Consider the following 20,976-nt stretch of genomic DNA (forward strand, 5'->3'; position numbering starts at 1 on the left):
ACTGGCAAAGGTAGTTGAGCAAATTAATTCCAATCACATCTGAGTGTGTCACATAGATTGTCTCCCCCAGAGTGACCTTTGTTTTAAATATGCCACTCAAGCAAAGCTTCTTAGATGAACTATTTCTTCCGTTAGGAGAATTAAACCTTAGTGACACACAAATAAATGCTTCAGCTGCACTTTAATCATTCGAGATATGCTTTGTTCTTCAATGATTTTATTTTCTGTATATCAAAGAAAGCATAATGGAGACCAAACACAAAAAAGGCAGGTACAAGTGAGGAGGAAAAATAAGCTTAATCAAAAATCTAACAATTCAGAACAACACTGCCACTATTATTGTTCAATATTCATAGGAATACCAGACTCTTTCTGAGCAGAGTGGTGGCATTTAAAACCATTATGAATCAATAATCAAAAACAGTGATGAGTAGTAATAATAAATCGTATAAGTAGTAGTACAGTTATAACAATAGTGATAATCAAAGTGACAATGAAACATAAGAGAATAAAAAGCAGATCTCCATAAAAACGTATCTAGTTTGGACAGTGCAACACCGTGTCTATGTGTGTGCGTGTGTAATCCCAGTCTTGAGGATCAAGCACTCCAGTCCCTGCTTTACACACAAGATACAGTTTCCAACAGGAGTAAGAAATTATTAGTTGTCAAAGGACAGCATTACCCTCCTTGTTTCAAAAAAAACCACACCGAGTGACTCTTAAATGTTGTGGTGATGGCTGTGTTCATTTGAAATGCCTGTAGCTTGTGCAAAAATTGTGGACTAGTGCAAGTGTCAAGCCGTGGGACGTCCTTTACAGTTTGCATTTGCGAACACCTCTCCTGCTCTCTGTCAACCTAAAGATTGCTTTTTGGTTTTTGAATGACAGAAAGCAAAGGGAGGATTACTTTGGAATATCAGGTTTTTTTTTTTTAATATATTTCTTTACAAAAAAAAAGTTCATGTTTAGTTTTGCATTTTGTTAAAACTATCAATAGTAACATTAATATACAACTTAAATTGAAGGAAAACATCTTTAGTATGTTAAGTGTCCTTCAACACAGCACCATCTTATTAGCTCTCACTCAACACATTTTTTTTTTTAGGTTTCCTAATTTGCTTCCTAGATTTGAGTATCTGTTTGTCCCTTAAGGATGCTTGTAATACCCAGCTGTCTCCCTTGTTGTGGTTTCCAGATATTAGCTCTCGTTTCACAGCACAAACATTACAAGAATCACCAACTCCGTTTCAAAACTGAGGGGGGAAAAAAAAAAAAAACCCAAGAGGAAAACAAGTATGGGGAGGAGGGGGACAAACCATTTCAAATCCTGCTGTCTCGGTCTAGAGGTTTGGCTTTTGACCTAAAAAAGATAAAAAATAAAAAAATAACAATCTGTTATGCCAGATTTGAATTGCTTTTTGTATCATTTGTATAAATATTGAAATAAATGAAATGATTACAGAAATTAGTAACTTTGCTGTCTAAAGCCCCTTTCAGTGGTGACGGCATCCGTCGGCTCCTTGTCCGAATCGACATGCAGGTCACTTGTGTGTAAAAGGTAGTGCGCCAGACTGGATAACACTCAGGTATCACTTTGAACACACACACGTGAACTGCATGCTGTTGGCAAGTTTTCTACACACTCAGTTTGTAATCTGCTATACATTGAAAATATTCTTCTATGGTGCATTTTCATTAATCCCAAGTCAGAAGGGATGTGTTTCGGAGCCTTTGTAGGAGGGATGGGGAATCATCAGTCTTAGCAGCACCATGCAGCACACAGAAGTGACCTACAAAATGGGGGGGGGTTAGCCATCCTTTTTTAAAGAGACTAGTGAAGCCAGGAATTTTAAGTCTGAAAAGGGCTTTATACACAGTATTCGCAAAAAAAACAAAAAACAAACAAAAAAAAAACCAACACACACACACACACACACACAACATGGTGAGGAAATCAGCCCAATTTGTCAAATTCAGACTGAATTCTCCAACAGGAATCTCCCGGACTTGGACGTGTATCCCACAGTAGCCGTTTTTTTAAAAAAAAAAAAAAAAAAAAAAAAAAAAAAAAAAGGTAATCTTCACCCACCGGTCTGAAGAGCTAAATTCCAAAATGAGACGCACACATTTGGGTAGGAAGTGAAATTTACAGCAAACGTGTGAAAGCATGATAGTTTGTAATTCTACTCCTTGGCCAAGAGATTGCTGACAACTTTATAAACATGTGACATTCACAAATATTCTCCCAAAAACAAAAAAAAGTTAATGTAAAAGCATTTTGGAATAAAGCTCTTCTTCAATACGCCCAAGTCTGCTTTTTGCACAATTATTATACTCACACCTAAAGCATGTTTCATTTGATTAGGAAAAAAAAAAAAACAAACAAAAAAAAAAAAAAAAAAACTATTTCACTTTATATTAAGGCATCCAACATGCATCAGCGTATCCTTCCATAAAAGACACCTGCATTCGAATGCTTAAAAACATTTCAAAACAATGTAAAATGTGTCAAAGTGCGGTATGCCAAAGATTCTACTTCCCTCAGCCTCTTTTTGCGCTGCCTATTTGGATTGTCGTGAAACTATGAACATGAATATGGGAACAATTCAACAGCCCTATTCTCTCCAAAGTACCTCCTTTTATATCCCAAAGTAGTGAGTAGACAACACTCTTCATTTCACCCTTCTGTGCCAATTAAAAAGGGTGGCGGTTAAGACCAGTTCTTTCTCTCCCAATGATTTAGTCCAGTCGTATTTTATCCAAGCAATCTTTGCCCTAAAAGTGAAAGTAGGCGTGAGAAAAACAATTCCACAGGAGCAAAGTGGGAGTTATACATGTCAGCATTTCCATGTTATCCCAAAAAGTGTTTCCCAAAAATCCCCCCATGGCCTCTGCCAAAAAAAGAAAGAAAAAAGAAAAAGGAAACACTTGCATCAGTTTTTAGGGTACAACAGCTCAAGCGTGGCAAGCTGAGTGCCTTTACAAATTATAGGAAGGTCATAGAGGTAAGGTAATACATAACCACAGGGTTAGGACCAAAAATGTCTGGATAAAATGAGGATTAAGGGAACTTTGAGGAGGGTGGGGGTGTTATCACTTATCAGACAGCAACTGATTAAGTGACAAGCAGCATGGAAAGAGTCTGCCGTTGTATTTGATACCAGGTGAGCTCTACAGATAACGGATATCAAGTCAGTGAAGGTTGAGCAAAGGATAGCGGGTGCAAGGGGGGAGCCAACATCAAAAACTAAAGAATATTAGTTTTTGAGGATTAGTGCTCAAATCTGTTTATTAAAATCTGAGGAGCCCAAATGGGTCCAACAATAGTCAGTGTGCAGACCAATCCTGATCTGAGTCTTTAACTGTTGCTGGTGGCCATCGCTGGAGGCAACTCGATTATTATCTCCCCTTCAGAACCACCGCCAGAGCTGGTTACAGTAGTGGAAAGAGCAGCACTGCTGGTTCCGCTCTTGTTGACGAGCGCCGTCGGCTGGCCAAAGTTAGTGGTTCTCAGGGTTGCCAGGTGACGCGGAGAGAAGACGTGGGCCCTTGCTGCAGCCCGGGATTCAAATGAGACGTTGCAAGCGTCACAGCGCCCCGTCAGGGTCTCCTTTGGCACCGGCTGACCGGGCACTGGGGAAGCTGGAGGTTCGGTAACCGTTAGCTGAACAGGCTTGGGCAGGATGGGTCGATTGGCCTTGAGAGCGCTGTACTGCAGGTAGCTTCCTGAGCTCATGTCTACCTTCCCGCCTGAAAGAGGAGACTGAGAATCCCACATTGGAGTGTGGAGATGCAAACAGAGAAGGAAAGGAGGTATGTTTAATGTTCAGAGTTTTAAAACGAACAAAGCAAAATTTAGGCTGTCTGGATATTTGCTGAGGACAAGTTATCAAGTTTCCTTAACTTAAATTTGAGCAATATTACCGAACGCAACCATATCAGCAACCTTATGTGTATAAAGTGGTAATCCCAAAAGACAAGAGTCAAGCAAGCTTGTCATTAAAGTAGTGAAAGCTAGTGAGGGAATTTTAAGCTTTTATTTGTCAGATATTTTTAAGTAGGATTACTGAAATACATGCCCATTGCTTTACTTTATCCATTTATGTCTCAACTGATTTTCCAGGCTATGAATGGTTGAATGTAATACTCCAACACCACCTCTAAAACCGCACAGCAGACCTAAATAAAACTCTTATTCAACATATTTTTAAAGAAAAGCATGTGTTCCTACTCTCTGCATTACATTTGCAAATATAAACAGTAAGTTTGTATTTTTAACGATGTATCAATAAAAAGGAGGGAAAAAAGTTGTTTGTTTTTTTTAACGTCATTCTCATAGAAAAACTTGTCAGCTTACCATTTTCTCCTGCTGCAGCCTCCAGCGCTTCTCCTTCGCTCTTGTGTTTTGGAACCAAATCTGCACCACCTTGAGCGGCAGGTTGAGCTCAGTGCCAATTGCCTCGCACTCCATGGCGTTGGGATGGGCACAGGTCTCGTAACATGACTGCAGAATGGACAGTTGTAGGCAGGACAAATGAGTGCGTGGTCTACGGCTGGATGAGTGGGGCAGAAAGCTGCTTTCTGTTGGGCTTGATTTAGCTACACATGGGGTGGAAGGGCTGGCCACTTTGGCAGAACTAGGGGTGTTAGGGCTGACTGGTGCAATGCTGGGGGTGGGAGGAGGGGGGATGGTACGAGGAGCTGTGTGCGTAGGAAGAGCCAGTTGTTCTCTTGATAGAGTGTTGATCTTAATGGGGACTTTGGAAGTCCAGTAGTTCAGCCCATTCTGTTTTTGTGGCACCACTGCTGTGGCTGAAGGCCTGTTGTTGATGGGAGTTGTGGGGAGCTTCGGCACCATGCGGTTAGTGGTTCCTGGTCCAAGACCAATCTCATTTTCGTTATCCCGCTCCTCATCAGTCTTTTCTTCCTCACTCTCGTCTTCTAGCTTTCGTTTCTGGGCTGGTCGTGGGGCAATTGGAATCAAATCCTTGGGTGGCACCAAGAGGACAGGGGTATTTGCTTTGGGTGCAACTTTAACCATGGTGATGTTGCTGGTGGTTTCGAGCGTGGTCTTTGGCACTGCAGAAGCACTGCTGCTCACAGGAGATGCTGTGGTGGAAGAAACGATCTCCTTCGGCTTTATAGGAACAGGGGATATTTTTTTCATCACAACTGGCGCTGGTTTGGCCAGTTCATTTACAGGCTCCCTCTCTGTCTTGATGAGGGTGCGAACAATCGGAGTAGTTGTAATTCCCCCGGTATTGTTTGTAGCAGGCTTGTTAGTGAATATGGGTTTGGAAAGAGGCCAAGTAAATTTGATGAGAGGTTTGCCAACTGCTGCCAAGGTCCCGTCGCCGATGAATCTGACCTCGCCTTTTCTTTCCCTTGCCCTCATGTTCTGGAACCAAATCTGAACCACCTTCTTTGGAAGGTGAACCCACTCTGAGATCTGTTCAAACTCATGTTTCCCAGGATTTGGGTCTTTGAAATAGCAGCCATACAGAATATCAAGTTGTTCTGCTTGTATGATGGTCCTTGAACGCCGCATATCCCGGTACCTTTTTCCTTTGGACTTCCTCTGCTCCTGTTCTTGCTCCCTCTCCTTTTCTCGGTCCCTTTCCAATAGTGCGGTATTAATTTTTTCTCCAGGCCTCATATAAATGCTAGACTTGGTCACATTACTGCAGTTGACCATGTTTGCAACATTGTTAGAAGAGGGCATGGCAGTAACAGATTCCGGCTTAACCTGGACGACTACCAGACCTTTGGATGTGGGCCTCAGGCCAAGTCCGTCCAGCAACTGTCCCTTCTGTGCTGCAATTGTATCAGCCAGAGATGAGGACAGAGCAGACTTTGAGCTGTTTTTGCCCATGCTGAGATCAAGAGCTGACTCACAGTCGTCACCATTCGACAGGTAGTGGGAAGTTTGGTTTTGTGAGAAGAGAGATTGCGAGAGAAGAGAGTTGGAGAAGCGTGTGATGGTTGGTGGGTTGGGAAAGATGGGGACTTTGCTTCCATCCCCAACCACCGAAGGAGTAAGGGAGAGAACATAGGGGCTAAGAAATGGAGTGGAAAAGGGAGTGAATGACAAGGGAAGTGAGTGGAGAGCACCAGTTGGGATTTCAGAGGGATCTGCTGCATTGGACTGTGAGCTTGGAGGATCACCTTGGGCCTCCAACTCTAGATCTACATCTGGGTCTTGTCTTTCCTTTTTTAGCTCCAGATCATGTTCAAACTTCTCTCTCTGTTTTTTTCTCTTGGCCCCTTGACTACCTCCACCATCCTCATCTTCATATTCATCCTCTGCATCGGAAAGAAACACAGTCGTGGAGCGCAATACCTTTCCTCCAACTGAACCCTTATCGCCGTGGACCTCCCGCTGTGCTTCGTCTTTAGCAGGGCTTTCAGGATCATCTCTTAAAGACCCATTCTGACTTTCCTCATCTGAAACAATGACAGAAGTGTAGACCTCATTCTCTGAATCAGATGTGAGACAGGAATCTCCCTGACCCTCCCTTCCCAACTCTCTGTGTTTGCGTTTCCCTCTTGTACTAGACAAATCCATGGCCTGATTACTAAATGGTTCAGCATCATCCTCACCTTCTGCTATTATGAGTGAGCTTTCCTCGTCATCATAGTCATTATCAGAACTCTGACAATTTCTTGTAACACCGGTCAGCTGTTCCAACTCTGTCGCCCTCTGTCTTTGTTTTGTGTGTCTAGCTTGGGTCAGCCACCTTCGAACCTCTTCTTCAGAAAGACCCACCTCTCGGCCCAGCGCTTCACAGTCCTCATGGGGAGGACTTGCAGCATCAGCCTCACTACGTGACTCAAAGAAGGCCCAGAGAACCTCTGACTGGAACTCTGAAAGCACTGGAAGGTCTGGATAAATGGAACCCACTGTATTACAATGAAGACGATTTTGGCTGTTAGTTAAGGCATTGGTACTTGAGCTGGATTTTGGGGTGCCAAGAGAGCCACATGGGCTTGTGCCTGATTGGGATTTTTGAGGAGTAGAATCAGGACTAAGGGTAAGGTTTAAATTTACAGGACTGAGGCTCGAGTTGCTGGGCACAGATGCAGAAGGGGAGAGGTTGTTATTGCGGAGGCTCTTCTCTGTGCCCGCTGGGGAGAGATTCAGGCTAGCTGCTTTATCACCTTCCAGGTCCAACTGATTTGTTGAGCAGTCTCCATCTGTTGTGCTATCTTCATGTGCCTTCCCATTGTTTTCATTGTTCTCAACCTTTACGTTACTTTCTATATCAGAACACTGTGAAACGTCTGTACTGTTCTCCTCCTTAGGTTTCTGGGCAGTACGGTTATACTCATCTTTGACCTGATCAGAGAGCTTTTCTTCAACAGTCTCATTTCTAGCCTCACTTTTTTGTTCTCTCTCACTCTTTAAAGTCTGTTTTTGCTCTTCCCCACAGAGCTGTATGTTTGTTGGAACTCCTGCAGAGGGCCACTGGTTCTGTAAGCTGTTAAGTCTTTGGGTTAGAAGGGCTTGCTGGGCTGTGCTGAGACCTACGAGTGGCACGCACTGGGTAAGGAGCTGGCCCTGCTGGTTCTCTTGGTGCTGCTGGGTTTGGGCTTGGAGCCCATTTAAGATCAAGGGCATGACCATTTGAGGCTGAGGCACAAGCTGAGGTGCAGCCGCACCAGGAGCAGCACTAGCTGCAAACAGGGAGGGGAGGAGGGAGTGTGACAGCGTGTTGGGACTGGAAGTGAGGAGGGTGAGAAAGGCCGAGACCGCCTGAGCTGAGGCCACAGGGGAAGTGAGGAGGGAGGGAGCCACTTGTGAAGTTGGAATCTGCTCGCCTTCTTTCGCAGCAGTCACCATCAACGTCCCAGGAGCAGCACAGTTGGTGGAGGTAGCTGACTGACTGCTTCCACTTTCCGACGTGGTAACTACTGGGTTGGCAGCGCTGCTTCTCGAACCAGCAGCAGCCACCGCGCTGTTTGCAGCATGTGCAGCAATTCCAGCATTTCTGCTGCGGGTCTGGTGCAAGACAGATTTCATATGGCTCTCAAGGGTGATGGCATGATTGTAGGAGACTCGACATACAGAACACTGGTAGGGTTTGTTTGATATATATGGCCGAGACAGGATTGGAACCGAAGGAGTTTGGGGACTACTTTCTGCACCTTGTTTTCCAGAGCCTGTTGTCATTCTCTGAATGTGGGATGCAGAGTTGTAATGAACACTCAAGGCAGTTCTGCTGGGAAAACATTCCAAGCAGGCATTACATTTGAATGAACGGGTGTTATTTTCAGCTGGCACACCGTTTTTACCAACTGACTTTTCACTAGCGTCTGGGATTTCTGTGTTTTCAGTTGCATTTTGCTGTTTGGCTCCTGTAAGTGGATTTCCCTCCTCTTCTGGCTCGGCTTCAGCTTCACCTCCCTCCTGTTCCATTATTCTCTCTTCCTCCATCTCTTTGTCTCCAAGCGTCTGGGTAGCGTCTGAACTCTTGATAGATTTGCAGGGGTCTGAAGTGACGTCTTCAGCGGGCTTCAGTTGTGAAGACTCAGCATCTGATAAGATAAATACACAATGAACAATCAAAATCAAATCAGTGGTGTAGTAAATAATAAATGCACATCTACATACGGCATGTAATTTGTATAAGTGAGAGGATTTTCCACTCCAAAAGCATGCTCTAACCTTACTCTTCGAGCCTCCTTTTGCCTTTACATAGTTTTAAAAATAGATTATCACCATCAATCAGTAAAGGTCAACCAAGTTAAAGTTGTTGAGATATCCAATTAGTGCGGTTACGACAACAACGGGCATGTGTTATTATACTTTCAATTTTATAGTTTACTTCTCATGAGTTAATTACAAAAACAAGCATCACTCTCACCTGAGGACTTGCCTTTGTCCTCGTCTACACGGGCAGCCCGTTTTAGAACAGCCTGATAACAGAAAAGGAGAGAGTCAGCAAAATTTCCATAGCAAACTTGACTGCGCAACGGCTCTTTCAAGATGAGCTGAATGCTATAATGTAGCTTCTGTGAAGCACAACATTTGGGTGTGACTCATTGATGTGTGGTTATATTACACATAGCGAGCCTGCCTTTAATTTGCAAATTACCCTTCAGGCATAAATTAAGTAGTCTTTGATCAATTGAGCCACCAGTAAAATTCCCTTCATTTTTTAACATTATACATAACTAAATCATCGTGGTTCTTTACAGACTGTTCACAGAGATGCTTACTTTTTCAAATGTGATGGCTACTTAAATACTTTCAAAGTGACATACTCGGTAACAGGCTAAGCCAAACAATGAGATATTCAAACTATTTAAACAACGATCACAGTCCTGACTACACAAAGGGGATATGCACAAACAAGTCATGAAAACAGAAATCACTTCAATCACATTTTAAACTACTATTAATTACAGTACTGTGCAAAAGTCTTGAGCTAACACAGATGAAAATATCAGTTTAAAGCAAGTTTACACAATTCTAAAAAGTTTTCAAATCAATATTTGGTATGACCACTTTTAACCAGTAACACAGCCTGAACCCTTATCATTGCTTTAAGTAGTATTAAGAAATAGTTCTCCAGGCATCTCGAAGGACATTCAAAGCATTTCTTTGGATGTTGTCTGACTTTTTTCCTGTTATCTACCAAGATGATCCCACACAGCTTCAATAATGTTGAGGTCCGGGCTCTGGGGAGGCCAGTCCATGACTGAATGTTTCTTTGTGTTCTTCTATCCAAATATTATTTTACTTCACCGGCAGTGTGTTTGGGATTACTGTCATGCAGCAAAAATTAACCGCTTCTTAAAATATATTGCATGGTAGCTCAGAAATCTGACATTGCTTTTCATAATTCATCATTTTCACAAGATCCCCAACACCAATGACTGAAATGCAGCTCCAAACCATGACAGAGCCTCCACTGTGTTTTAAGGATGATCCCTGTTGTACTGTCCTAGCCTCCTCTATAAAATACTGATAATAATTTCAGTGAAAAAAAAAAAAAAAAAAAAAGTGGATTCTTCATTCCTTAAGATCTGTTGACACAGATTTACAGTCTATTTGTGTACTTTGTCATACCTCAGCTTTTTCTCTCAGTTTCCTTTACTCAACAATGATTTTTTGACAGACACCCTTCCACTGAGACCATTTCAGATGAGGCTTCAGTGATGGATCAACTGAAGGGCCAGATGCACCTCTCAGGTTCTGTGTCAGGTCTTTACTAGATTGCCCCCCCAATTTCCTAAGGACATGACTTTCAGATGCTATTCATCATAGTTTTAGAAGGCTACCACTTCTTTTGTCCTCCACTTGTCCAGTTTACTCAATTTTTTAAGGGCACACTGCACACCATGCCATGAAGGGCTCACCCTATCGGTGAAAAATAAATAAATAAATATGCTGTTTGCTGTTATCTTTGATCTTGGACATTTTTAAATAGTCACCTAAAGAAATGAGAACAAGTGTGTTTTTGTGACAAGCTGCTAGTAACAAAGTGTCTAAAAATACATTTTAAAAATGGTTCTTAGTCAAGTTCTCTGTTGTGTAGACAACATTCAACACCGTTTCGTATGTATCACCAATGGTTGTATAGAAATACATTTTTCCTCTTGATTTTAAGTAAACGGCTAATATTTTTCTGGTATTACAAATTAAGAATTTAACTGGCTTAGTTGTGTTTTCCATTGCTTAACAATGCCAATTTTCTAATGCATTTCATACTATGCCGGCTACAACAGAGAGGAAACTACAATACCTCAGCACTAAACACTGGCGCACTGGTTTTATTTTAACAGTAGATTACAGTCTAGCTCTGACCACTGTTCCTCTTTGACAATGTATTTTTCCTGTTTTGCATTCATCACCATGACTTCTGATACTTCTGTGCTGGCCTCGTCACTTAATTAATCATGCATTTGTTACCCCAGCATTTATAGCATCGACACTAAGGCTTGTGTAACTTTCCTGCCTCAAAAGCAACTATTAAGTTGGATGAGCATCACAAGAAATTTTTTTTTAAGAAGTTGTGAATTTGATTTAAGTTATTATGTCTAATCCCTGTATAACAGCCAGGAAGAAGTGAGATCATTAAACATTATGCACGTAACTGATATATTACCCAATATAATCAGGCTGTATAACAAGAGGAAGGAGGGGGGAAAAAACATGAACTCAGCCATAATTTGACATACTTTGGCCATAATGCCATGCCACACTTACAATATCCAGCAACCTGTCGACACACGATGAAAGCACGCTGTGTTGTTGGGTGAGATGTAGAGATAGGGAAGATCTGTCTGATTGCACTTTTTGGCACAGGGGGCACAACCACTCTGCCACCCCATTCCTTTCACTGCACACCGCCTCTCCAGACTCCTCCTAACAAACACAAATAGACGTTTGAGAATCCTGCCCTTCAGGAGTGGTTTCTTTGCGAAAAAGAAAAAAAGCAAAGCAAAACAAAAATAAATGCATAAAGTATTTCATAGAAAAAGAAAGAAATTAAGATGTGATGCAATAACTGCAGTTTATGAAAGGGACTGACCAAGCTCAAGGAAGGAGTTAGACACAGACCAAGGCAAACTGTTACTGGATGAATATCCACGTCAATAAATCTAATCACAAATAAGTACCTCAGTCTCACAAGAGTTGCACTTCTAACTTTCTAAAGAGATTGCTATTATTTGTCCACAACGACCAATTACACGTCAACTCAAACTGTTTAAGTGGCAGCTTTGTAATGTAAATGAGTACACCTCACACTCGTAGATGAATTTACAAGGCACTGATGCGAACTCAAAGTTGCTCCTGGATACAAGATCGACTTCCTAAACACATCTTTGTTGCCATTCTGACAACAAATCCGTACATACAATACCGAAATAAATGCAGAATAACCAGAGGAGCACACTCGATGCAAATCATAACATGCACTGCCCGAATTTACAACAAGTACACTGTCTCTCAGATCACAAATATCCCCACTGGTTTTGACTAATACGAGGAACATGTGGCCAGCATACTGCATATATTCTGATACCACACTGTACTCGCTCACCGTGCAGGATTAAAAAATAAATGAAATACTCGGGCTCCCATACAGTCTTAAGGAAACCAAACAAACCGCTGGTAGTGTGAATATTACCACAGAGCTTTCATGTATACTTCGGCTAACATTCACAATCAAAGGTGCAGCGGAAAAACACGGGAATTCGTGCCCATGAGGAGAAATACCAACACAGCTCCCATCCTCACTTCCTCGTCATGCCAATTAGCAAGCTAGCAGGGTTATATGACCAGATAATATTTCGACGAGTCTACATCTGCGTAGTGTATCGCGTTTAATAGCTCCTCGTCACGAGTTTAATCATCAAAAGCAGAAGACCTACCTAAACTGGCATCTTCTTGGCCGTAGTTGGCTAATTAACGAGCAGCCTAATTAGCTATGCCGAGCAGAGACGAATCAATTAGCTAGCAAGCTAGGCGCTGTGAAGCCCCCCTGTAACGTCGCATTACAGTGGTGTTTCTGGAAACGCTGGCTGCCAGTTAGTTTACTGAAAATAAAAACCTGCAGTCACAGCCACACTTCTCCGAAACTGTAAAAGACGAGGCAGGCGTCCGCGTAATCTCGCTCCTGGCTCTCTCGGTTAAGGCTGAGCGATGATTAAATTAATAAACAAAAAGGAGGGGGTGGGGGGCTGTGCTATTAACAGTCGTGTCACTTTGCTAGCTAGCCTGTTAGCAGGCAGAGATAATTAACCGCTCCTCAAACTGTCTCCCAACTGGCCGCTCTACACTCCCTACAAAACTCTGCCTCGGCCAGGTGGGGAAACTGCAGCTTCAATAACCGAGCGAGTTTACCCAGGATAGACGATAGACTCATAGGCTTCATATTAAAATAAAAAACAAAACCTCGGCCTCGAGTTATTTCCTTACCCCTCTGATTATAGGCTGCCAGTCGGGCATCTAGTGTTGCACTGCCCGCCGCCTGCTGCTCAACAGCGCAAATTGAGGCCTAGCCGGACTAAAGCCATTTAATTAATGAACGTGGGCTCCGCTTACAGATGTGTTAGAAGCACTCGCACCCCCTCCTCCCTCGCCGCCCAGCAAGACCCCCTTTTTGGACGCGTCCTAGCGCTCAAATCCATACCTTAAACACTCACGGTGCAACACATGGCCATTTAAACTAGCGTTTTAAGAGCTCCGAGCCGTAATTGGCGAAAGAATTAGACGCCGAAAAGCGAGTTGAAAAAGCGGAGTACGTGCGCGGCGGTCGCCTCGACGATGGGGGTGGTGTAGGGAGAGCCAGGCAAAAGAGAGAGACGAGAGGCGAGAGAAAAAAGTTTGGGATTTAATGTTGGATTTCTATGAGGGATCGGATTAGTATGGGGCACGATCCGTCGTTTGCTCGATCCTGTAGCAGTCGCAGGCCACTCTCCCCGCTCAAATCGGCACAATTAACCGATCGCGAATGGCGTTTAATTAAGTTCGGAGCAATTAGCTAATGCGTTTTTTTTTTTTTTTTTACCTGCATGGTCGCCGCTCCAGCACACGCACGCACACACACACGCTTCCTCTGTGGCTCCTCAGAAGTGAAAAGTTTTCTTGCCTGCCCTCCCTCCCTCTCTCTCTCTCTCTCTCCTGTTCTCCCCCTCCCTTCATTCGCCCTATCCCTCTCTCCTTCCCCTCTTCCCTCTAGTAAACAGACCACAGCTCCCCCCGAGGCTGATTGCTGACATTCAGAGGGGACAGACACGGCAATCAAATCCCTTATGTAACCCCGCAGATATTACAGATAATTAATGTATGTTCAAACACTGATCGCTTATTATTGGGTAATAGAATTAATTAAGACAAAGGGAAAAAGGGGGAAATGGAGGATGAATGATATAGTCATTTAGAGAGGTGCTGGGGGGAGAAAGAAATATCTTAATGCTCAAATTACACGGAATGCCCCTTAAATGCGAGAGCTCTTCCTCATTTTCACATTAAAAGGTGAATAATAAATGAGTCCCCATTCTGCCAACTTAGATTGTCACAAAGAGTGTGACGACTTAATTAAAGCTGAATAATGGAGATGTGACCGCGGAGCTTCCCTTCGCCGGCCTCCTCACACCCTCCTCCGCACGAATTCTGACATGTTTTCACTCAAACTATAGGTGTGGCGCACATCAACAGCCGACTATGTGGGATAAATATTTATGAAGCGGAGCGGATTAAAACTGCACCATCTGTATGTCCCCTGCGTTTCTGGGACAGGAAGTGATTTTCCTGAATATACCAATAGGTGTCCTTAATTGCGCCTGTGCGAAATCAAACGTTGCTGACGTGTAGAGGTCGCACGGATTGAGCTTTTTCTCTGATTTCAAAGCCGAATTGTTTGGAGTGAAGGAGCTGATGCGTGAAGGTGTGTGACGGTACACTTGGTGTTTTTTTGGAGACTCTGTGGTTCATATTGGTGATTTTGACATGTAGCTCCCGCACGACTCCACAGGAGCTGCACCGCCTGGGCTGAACGGCTCGAGTGTGATAATTAGACCGGTGTAACTTACTAATGGAGATACGTTTTTTTGTTATTTTGTAACATACATAGGTTACATTATAACATTTAAGGACAGTCAACAGTAACTGGGGTGGCTGTTTAAGTGGGAGAAAGTTAGCATATCATTAGCAATAGCACAATGTAAACATAACCTTTTACGAGGAAAGACATTTATGTATATAACCTAATTTTAGTCAAAATATAGAAAACTAAAGGTTATATAATTTTCTTAATATTATTATATTAGTATAACTGTATTATTACTGATGCTTGTACTGTATTTCAGTGTAGAGCAGGTTAAATTACAGGCTGAATTTTGGCAGTACTTGCCAGCCACTTAGGTATACCATGCTAGTACTGGATTGGAGTGTTTTTTACATTTAGAGCTGCCTTAATTCTTCATGGCATACATCCAACAAGCTGTGGAAACATTCCTAAGAGATTTTGCTCCAGATAGACATGAAAGCATCACACAGTTACTGCCGTTTTGTCCAGCTGCACTTGCGTTCCTCCATATCCCAAAGTTGCCTGCTGTATTGAGATCTGGTGAGGGCATTTGAGTACAGTAAACTCACTTTTATTAAGAAAAAGAAAAAAATAACACTTGCTTGCTCGTTGTTCACGCTAAATTCTGACCCCACCATCGAGCAATGGAGGGTCATCAAATTAGTTAACATTTTTCCCGTAGTACTCAGGTAGGCTGTGGTGTTTAAGCCATGTTCAGTTGCTACTAAGAGGTTCAAAATGTGGCAACAAAATGTTCCCTTCACCATTACACTGCCAGCAGCAGCCTGAACTGTTGACATAAAGCAGGATGGATCCATGCTTTCTTGTTTACACTAGTTTCTGACCCTACCATCATGATGTCACAGCAGAAATCGAGGCTCATCAGACAAGGCAATGTTTTTCTAGTCCTGTTCTTAGCTTGCTGTAGCCTGTCTGCTTCAAGGTTTGACTTGTTGTGCATTCAGAGATGCTCTTGTGCATACCTTGGTTGTAGCAAGTAGTTCTTTGACTTTTTCCTTCCTATTAGCTCAAAGCAGTCTGGCGATTCTCCTCTGACCTCTGGCATCACCAAGGTGTTTTCACCCAGTGAACTACTTCCCTCTGGATGTTTTCTCTTTCTCAGAAGGTTTTTTTGTAAACCCTAGAGATGGTTTTGTGTGAAAATCCCAGCAGATCATCACTTTCTGAAATACTCAAAGCAGCCTGTTGGCTAATTAACAATCTTGTCACATTCAAATTCACTTTAGTCACCTTCCTTCCCCAGTCTGTTGCTCTGTTTGAACCCCCAACAGGTCATCTTCACCACCACTTTTAAAACTCATCAGCAGTGGCGTTACAGCAACATAACAAAACGTTTCCCATAACACAGCCAGTCTGTGCTTTCTGCCCACCAATGAGAGCATTAACTCATCGTATAAAACATACACCATTCTATTTATATCACTCCTACAGTGACTTTAAAGTAGACGTGGGTGTATTTGCAATCACATTACACTGTCACTTTGGATCTCACCATGTTTTCTTTCTTGTTTTTCTTGTTTGTTTGTTTTTAGATGAGTGTTGAAGTGGAAAGGAAATTTTTATGCAATGCCGACACCCTGAAAAAACTGGAGGAGATCGGGGGTATGTGTTTAATTTGTCCGCCACACATTTACACATGAATCCAGTCAGATCGGAGGCATTTATCTGATGCTCTGATCCACGGCGAATTATAAACGGCCACTGAAAGGCTTTTCCAGCATTTAATGGCACTAATTGCTGTGGTTGTTGTGTAACTGTAGTGACACTGGCCATCTGTCTTTGGTTAATGATGAAGTTTAATTAACTGTATCAGCCTTTTTACATTTTATTTATTAAATTATCTATTTTAAAAAATCCCTTTTTCCATCAGCAGTTTGCGTTGGCCAACAGCAGATTCACGACCAGTATTTCGATACTCCTGAGTTTCACCTGACTTTGAGGGACATGTGGCTGCGTAAACGTAAAGGATGCTGGGAGCTCAAGTGCCCGACAGCAGAAGCGCAGAACGGGAAGCAGGGTGAAGCAGCAGCATCGCTGTGCACCCGTTACAAGGAGATAACCAGCCTGCCTGAAATTCACCTGAGAGTCAAAGAGGTCATAAAACAGGACAGACAGTCAGAGGCGGGCTTCTCACAGGAAGATGAGTCGTGGCTGAGCAAACTGGACCTGGTGTGCTTTGCAGAGTTTACAACAGCACGGCGCTCGTTTACTTTAAAGGAGGAGGGCGTGCAGATCGATCTGGACCAGGCTGACTTTGGCTATCATGTGGGGGAGATAGAAGTCCTCATATCAGAGGGAGGAGATGAGCAGGCTGCACTGGAGAAGATCAGAAAAACGGCGGAAAAGCTGGGTATACGCTCTCAAACATTTAACACATCCACTGCCTTATACTGTGTATTATTAAGCGTACCTGTGAAGTAGTGAAGACTTTTTTCTCTTCTTCTTCACAGGGGTTACTGGAGATCAGCGAGTTAAAGGAAAAATGGATGTTTACCTCAAAAGAAATCACCCTGAGCACTATGCAAAACTGCTTAGTGAACACATCCTGTAAGAGATCATACTGCATCTGTACAAATATGGGAACAAAAAAAGGTCTTATTTACTATAAAAGGTAATATTCTATTATAAAGTATAGATTTATAAACTCAATAAACTCTAAACTGTAAAACCTACTGGATGATCCATGGCTGCTGTCATTGCTACGTGAACTTTTTGTATGTGAGGTTATGTTTGGGGATGGGTTTGGGCATTCGATCAGAGTTTATATTAATTTATCGCTAATGATGACAATGTTTTCTTACCGAGAGTAAAGATGTGTACTCACAAAGAGGCTCAAAGAGGAGGAACTGGTTTGTGACATGTGGCAGAGGATCTTCTGATTGCTCGGCACACATTTATAGAGTGATGAAACCGTCCCATTGTCTTTTCACAGAAACTTTCTTCACAGTATTTAAATCTGAATGTCTCACTAAAAACATTTGCACTTGAATGTTCTACATAGCGTTCAGAATTTGACTTGTTATATGTAGATACATATCTTTTGACGTATGCCATGCTTTGCAAGCAGTCACCTTTACGAGAGACTGTTTTTGGAGGCACTAATTAGTTTGTCATGTCCACGTCATTATTAAGTAACTATTAAGTAATTACACAATGATAAATGAATACCTACAGTTGGTTGTGTGTATGTGGGCCGAGGGTGCAGCTATGTTTGTATTCCTGTCTGTATGAGAACATTTAGTGACATTAATCCATTGCCCATCCTCTTAATCCTAAAATAAACCATCAGGTGCCAAACCCTACCCAAATCCTAGTTTTAGCCCTTAAAACCCAAATTATAACCCCAACAAAACAAAAGCCTCCTGTGCACAGCCACGTCTCAAACAGGCACAATCACACACATTTAGTGAGTGTATCCTTGTAGCTGCACTCCTTCCAAAACAGTAACTTCCCTGCATGTTACACATTCAGGTCACATCTGTAAGTTGGAGCTATGGATAAATAGGGTCCAAATAGCCTGTTTTAGATCCAATTTAAGACCCAGGAAGCACAGAACAGGTTGCAAAGAACAGAGTGAGGACTGCAACCTTTCAACTAAACAAAAACATGTCCTGCTACTTAAGTCAAAATAGCTATTGCACAGCATCTTGATTGTCCCAGAAATGTTTCCTCCTTCAACCTATTGTTTACATTTACAGTTACATGCATTGTTAGAGTTATTATCATCTTAAATCTGATCATGAGAAAATGTTTGCCTGCTGCAGAGACACACAAGGGGCTGCACTGAGCGTGTTGTTCATGGTGAGAAAAAAAAGTGCTCCAGTGATGTCATTAAAAAGCTTCCCGCCTCATGACTACCTGTTTGTTTTCTTCAAAAAGATTTCTTTGTTATGATGTGTACCAGAGATTAGATAGAAATCAGTCAGTTCAGTGATGGTTACAGAAAAAGGAGGGGAAACACACAGTTAGAGGAAGGACAAACTGTGACTTTAAGTTTGGCTCTTTAAGCTCCATCACTTCTGTCTGTAAACGACAACATTTCTAATAGTCCTGTGCAATGTCTACTTAATGGTGATATATTCATTAGCAAGAGGAAAACACTGTATATTTTAAGCTGCAAAGAAAAATTCATGTTCTTGCACGTCAGCTTGTATCAATGATAAATTACCAGAGTCATCCATGGATAATCCTCTTTCATTTTGGGTCATGTCCAGTCAGGTGGATGCAATGGAGGAGGATTCTCAGAGGTGTAGACTGGTTCTCCTGCTGATTAGGTCTCCGCACCTGTTGTAGGCAGATCCACCTGGACACCTGGAATTCACACCACACACACCATGGCTTCTGCTGTGCACAGACAGCTGGTCTTGTTCACAGGAAGACTGCACAGGAGGCCAACTTCATGCAGGAGTTGTTACACAGGCAGTCCTGTGTCATGCAGAATGTAGATGATCCCTTAATTTAAAAAGAAAACAACCCATCATCATCTACGAAATTAGACATGCAGTGGATCGATTACCAGCTAAAAAAGTATCCTTGAGCAAGTACTAGCCCTTTGAGTTTCCCCTGATTCATCCATCAGAGTGTGAGTGTGTGAAAATGTTAGCTAAAGGTGTGTAGGTATAGATGAAAGCACTGCATGACGCTGTATGTGACTGGGTGAATTAGATTTATTATACAAAGCACTTTGAGTGCTCAAACTGAGTAGAAAGGCGCTGTATAAGCACCAGTCCTGTTATCAGGGGCGGATCTGGGGGGAGGGGCTTTGTTTTCTTAGAAGAGATAACGATATAATAATTAGGTATTATACCTCTGTACCATTTACAGAGGTATGTGCTACCCTGTGTAGATCTCTTGCTCCTCCTTTGTCCTCACATGTAAAATTTTCTAGATCAGTCACTGCCTGTTACCATTTACATTTTCCATGTACAGTGATCACAACAGAAGTCTGAATGTTTCAAACTGCAACAACACTTATTTAATGGACACCACGGCCCATAAGTCAGGAGGTCATACTTGTAGCAAAAGAAACACAGAGTAAACCTAAGGCAGTCTGCATACGCTTACAATGTGATAGATGTTGGAGCAGAAATTTATTAGCCAGACATCAAAACCAAGAGTAAATTCTGCTGAGGTTGTTTGCATTTTATATCTGGTGAAAAATTATGAGTGGTTCACTCCTATGGGCAGTCACCAATCATCATTTAAAACAATAACTCTTAAACCAGTGATTATTAAATAATGGACGATTCCTAACAATATTATAGCCTGTATCCGAGGCTGTTTTGTGCCTATAAATGTCCCTTCTCAGATATAACTTGTATGATATCCACTGGTGTTTGGTAAATAATAAAATAAATGCACTGTAAAACATGTAACACACACGTTTTCAGCCCATGGCCCATCTGTAAGTGAGAGGCCCTGGATTAGTGGTTCAGCTGTCGGTATGTTGTTTGAATCTTCCTGTACGCTGTCAGCAAATTGTTTAGCGATAAAGAGCTTGCAGACATGTCATGAATTCAGAAGTCACATGTTGTGGGCTTTGATGACTCAGACCTTCTTCTCTTCATATTCACACATTATTTGTTGTGACACCCTCTGGAACACATTCCAAAATGTAGATTTTAGAGGCTAAGTTAGTTGGGTTAGTTGAGCCCCACGCCCACACAATGGCCCTGGCAGCCAAATCCTGGGGGACTGGTAGACTGTTTTGTAGGACCTAAATAACGCAGGTGTCAAAAAATAGACGGGTTATTAAATTATAGGACCCCCGCCCCTCGGGAATAGATGACAAACATCTTCTTTACCATGAGCAACCTCAGACTTGATTCATTACGTTGAGGTGACACAGGAATGAGCAGTACAGTCGTTCACAATAAATAAAATAGATTGCTTAGTGGCACTTTAAGTTGCTTAGCTTGACATGTTATCATTTTTAGTTTCCTTCCACTTTACTCTGTGTGCTGTTTTCATTTTAGTTTGAAGAGAAGAAGGTCGTCCCCCCCACCACCAGACACACACACCCAAAAAATAAATACATAATAATATGAAAAACTAAATTTACTAGCCAGAAGAGTCCAAGTCCATTCATTACGAGCGCCTTCAGTGTACGACTACAGTCTAATGTTTATCGTTATGTTAAAGTTATGTGAAGCCCATATGGGCTGTACATGCTCTGGACATATAAATATACGACATACATTACGAAATATTCTAATTCAATTATATTATATAATCCATATAGATTATATTTATTATATTTCTTTCACAAAATAAAATAATAAAATGATACAATAATATATTTGAGTAAAAATTCCTGTAGATGGCAAAACAAAAAAACCCTCATCTGGTTTATCTTCTACTCTAAACTTTATTTAAACCTGTCAATAAATATTTTTATTTTTTTAATAGCTTCACG

General features: G+C 42.1%; 2 protein-coding genes across 5 annotated transcripts; one reads left to right on the plus strand and one right to left on the minus strand.

The window, feature by feature from the left end:
- Positions 1-200: 200 nt before the first annotated feature.
- Positions 201-13,610, minus strand: zfhx2 (zinc finger homeobox 2). Of its 2 annotated transcripts, none has more exons than XM_084938984.1 (5): positions 13,521-13,610; positions 11,213-11,371; positions 8,865-8,916; positions 4,358-8,535; positions 201-3,763 (listed from the first exon to the last, which is right to left on the minus strand). In XM_084938984.1, exons 1-5 carry the CDS (start codon positions 13,524-13,526, stop codon positions 3,359-3,361), a joined length of 4,800 nt encoding a protein of 1,599 aa, XP_084795110.1. In that variant the 5' UTR covers positions 13,527-13,610; the 3' UTR covers positions 201-3,358. The 2 variants fall into 2 exon arrangements, with proteins under 2 accessions (XP_084795110.1, XP_084795109.1); XM_084938983.1 differs by lacking the exon at positions 13,521-13,610 and adding an exon at positions 12,929-13,113.
- Positions 13,611-14,207: 597 nt separating this feature from the next.
- Positions 14,208-20,926, plus strand: thtpa (thiamine triphosphatase). Of its 3 annotated transcripts, none has more exons than XR_014801273.1 (5): positions 14,208-14,399; positions 16,094-16,163; positions 16,435-16,911; positions 17,012-17,172; positions 18,776-20,926. XR_014801273.1 is itself a non-coding variant. In XM_084938996.1 (4 exons), the coding sequence occupies exons 2-4, from the start codon at positions 16,094-16,096 to the stop codon at positions 17,110-17,112; spliced, it is 651 nt and encodes a 216-aa protein (XP_084795122.1). In that variant the 5' UTR covers positions 14,210-14,399; the 3' UTR covers positions 17,113-17,233. The 3 variants fall into 3 exon arrangements, 1 of the variants encoding a protein (XP_084795122.1); XR_014801272.1 differs by having other exon boundaries at positions 14,209-14,399; positions 16,432-16,911; XM_084938996.1 differs by lacking the exon at positions 18,776-20,926 and having other exon boundaries at positions 14,210-14,399; positions 16,432-16,911; positions 17,012-17,233.
- The last annotated feature ends 50 nt before the right edge of the window (positions 20,927-20,976 follow it).

This window comes from Perissodus microlepis, chromosome 9 (genome assembly GCF_051167445.1).
Source record: "Perissodus microlepis isolate ML-2025 ecotype Zambia chromosome 9, ASM5116744v1, whole genome shotgun sequence".
NCBI lineage: Eukaryota > Metazoa > Chordata > Actinopteri > Cichliformes > Cichlidae > Perissodus > Perissodus microlepis.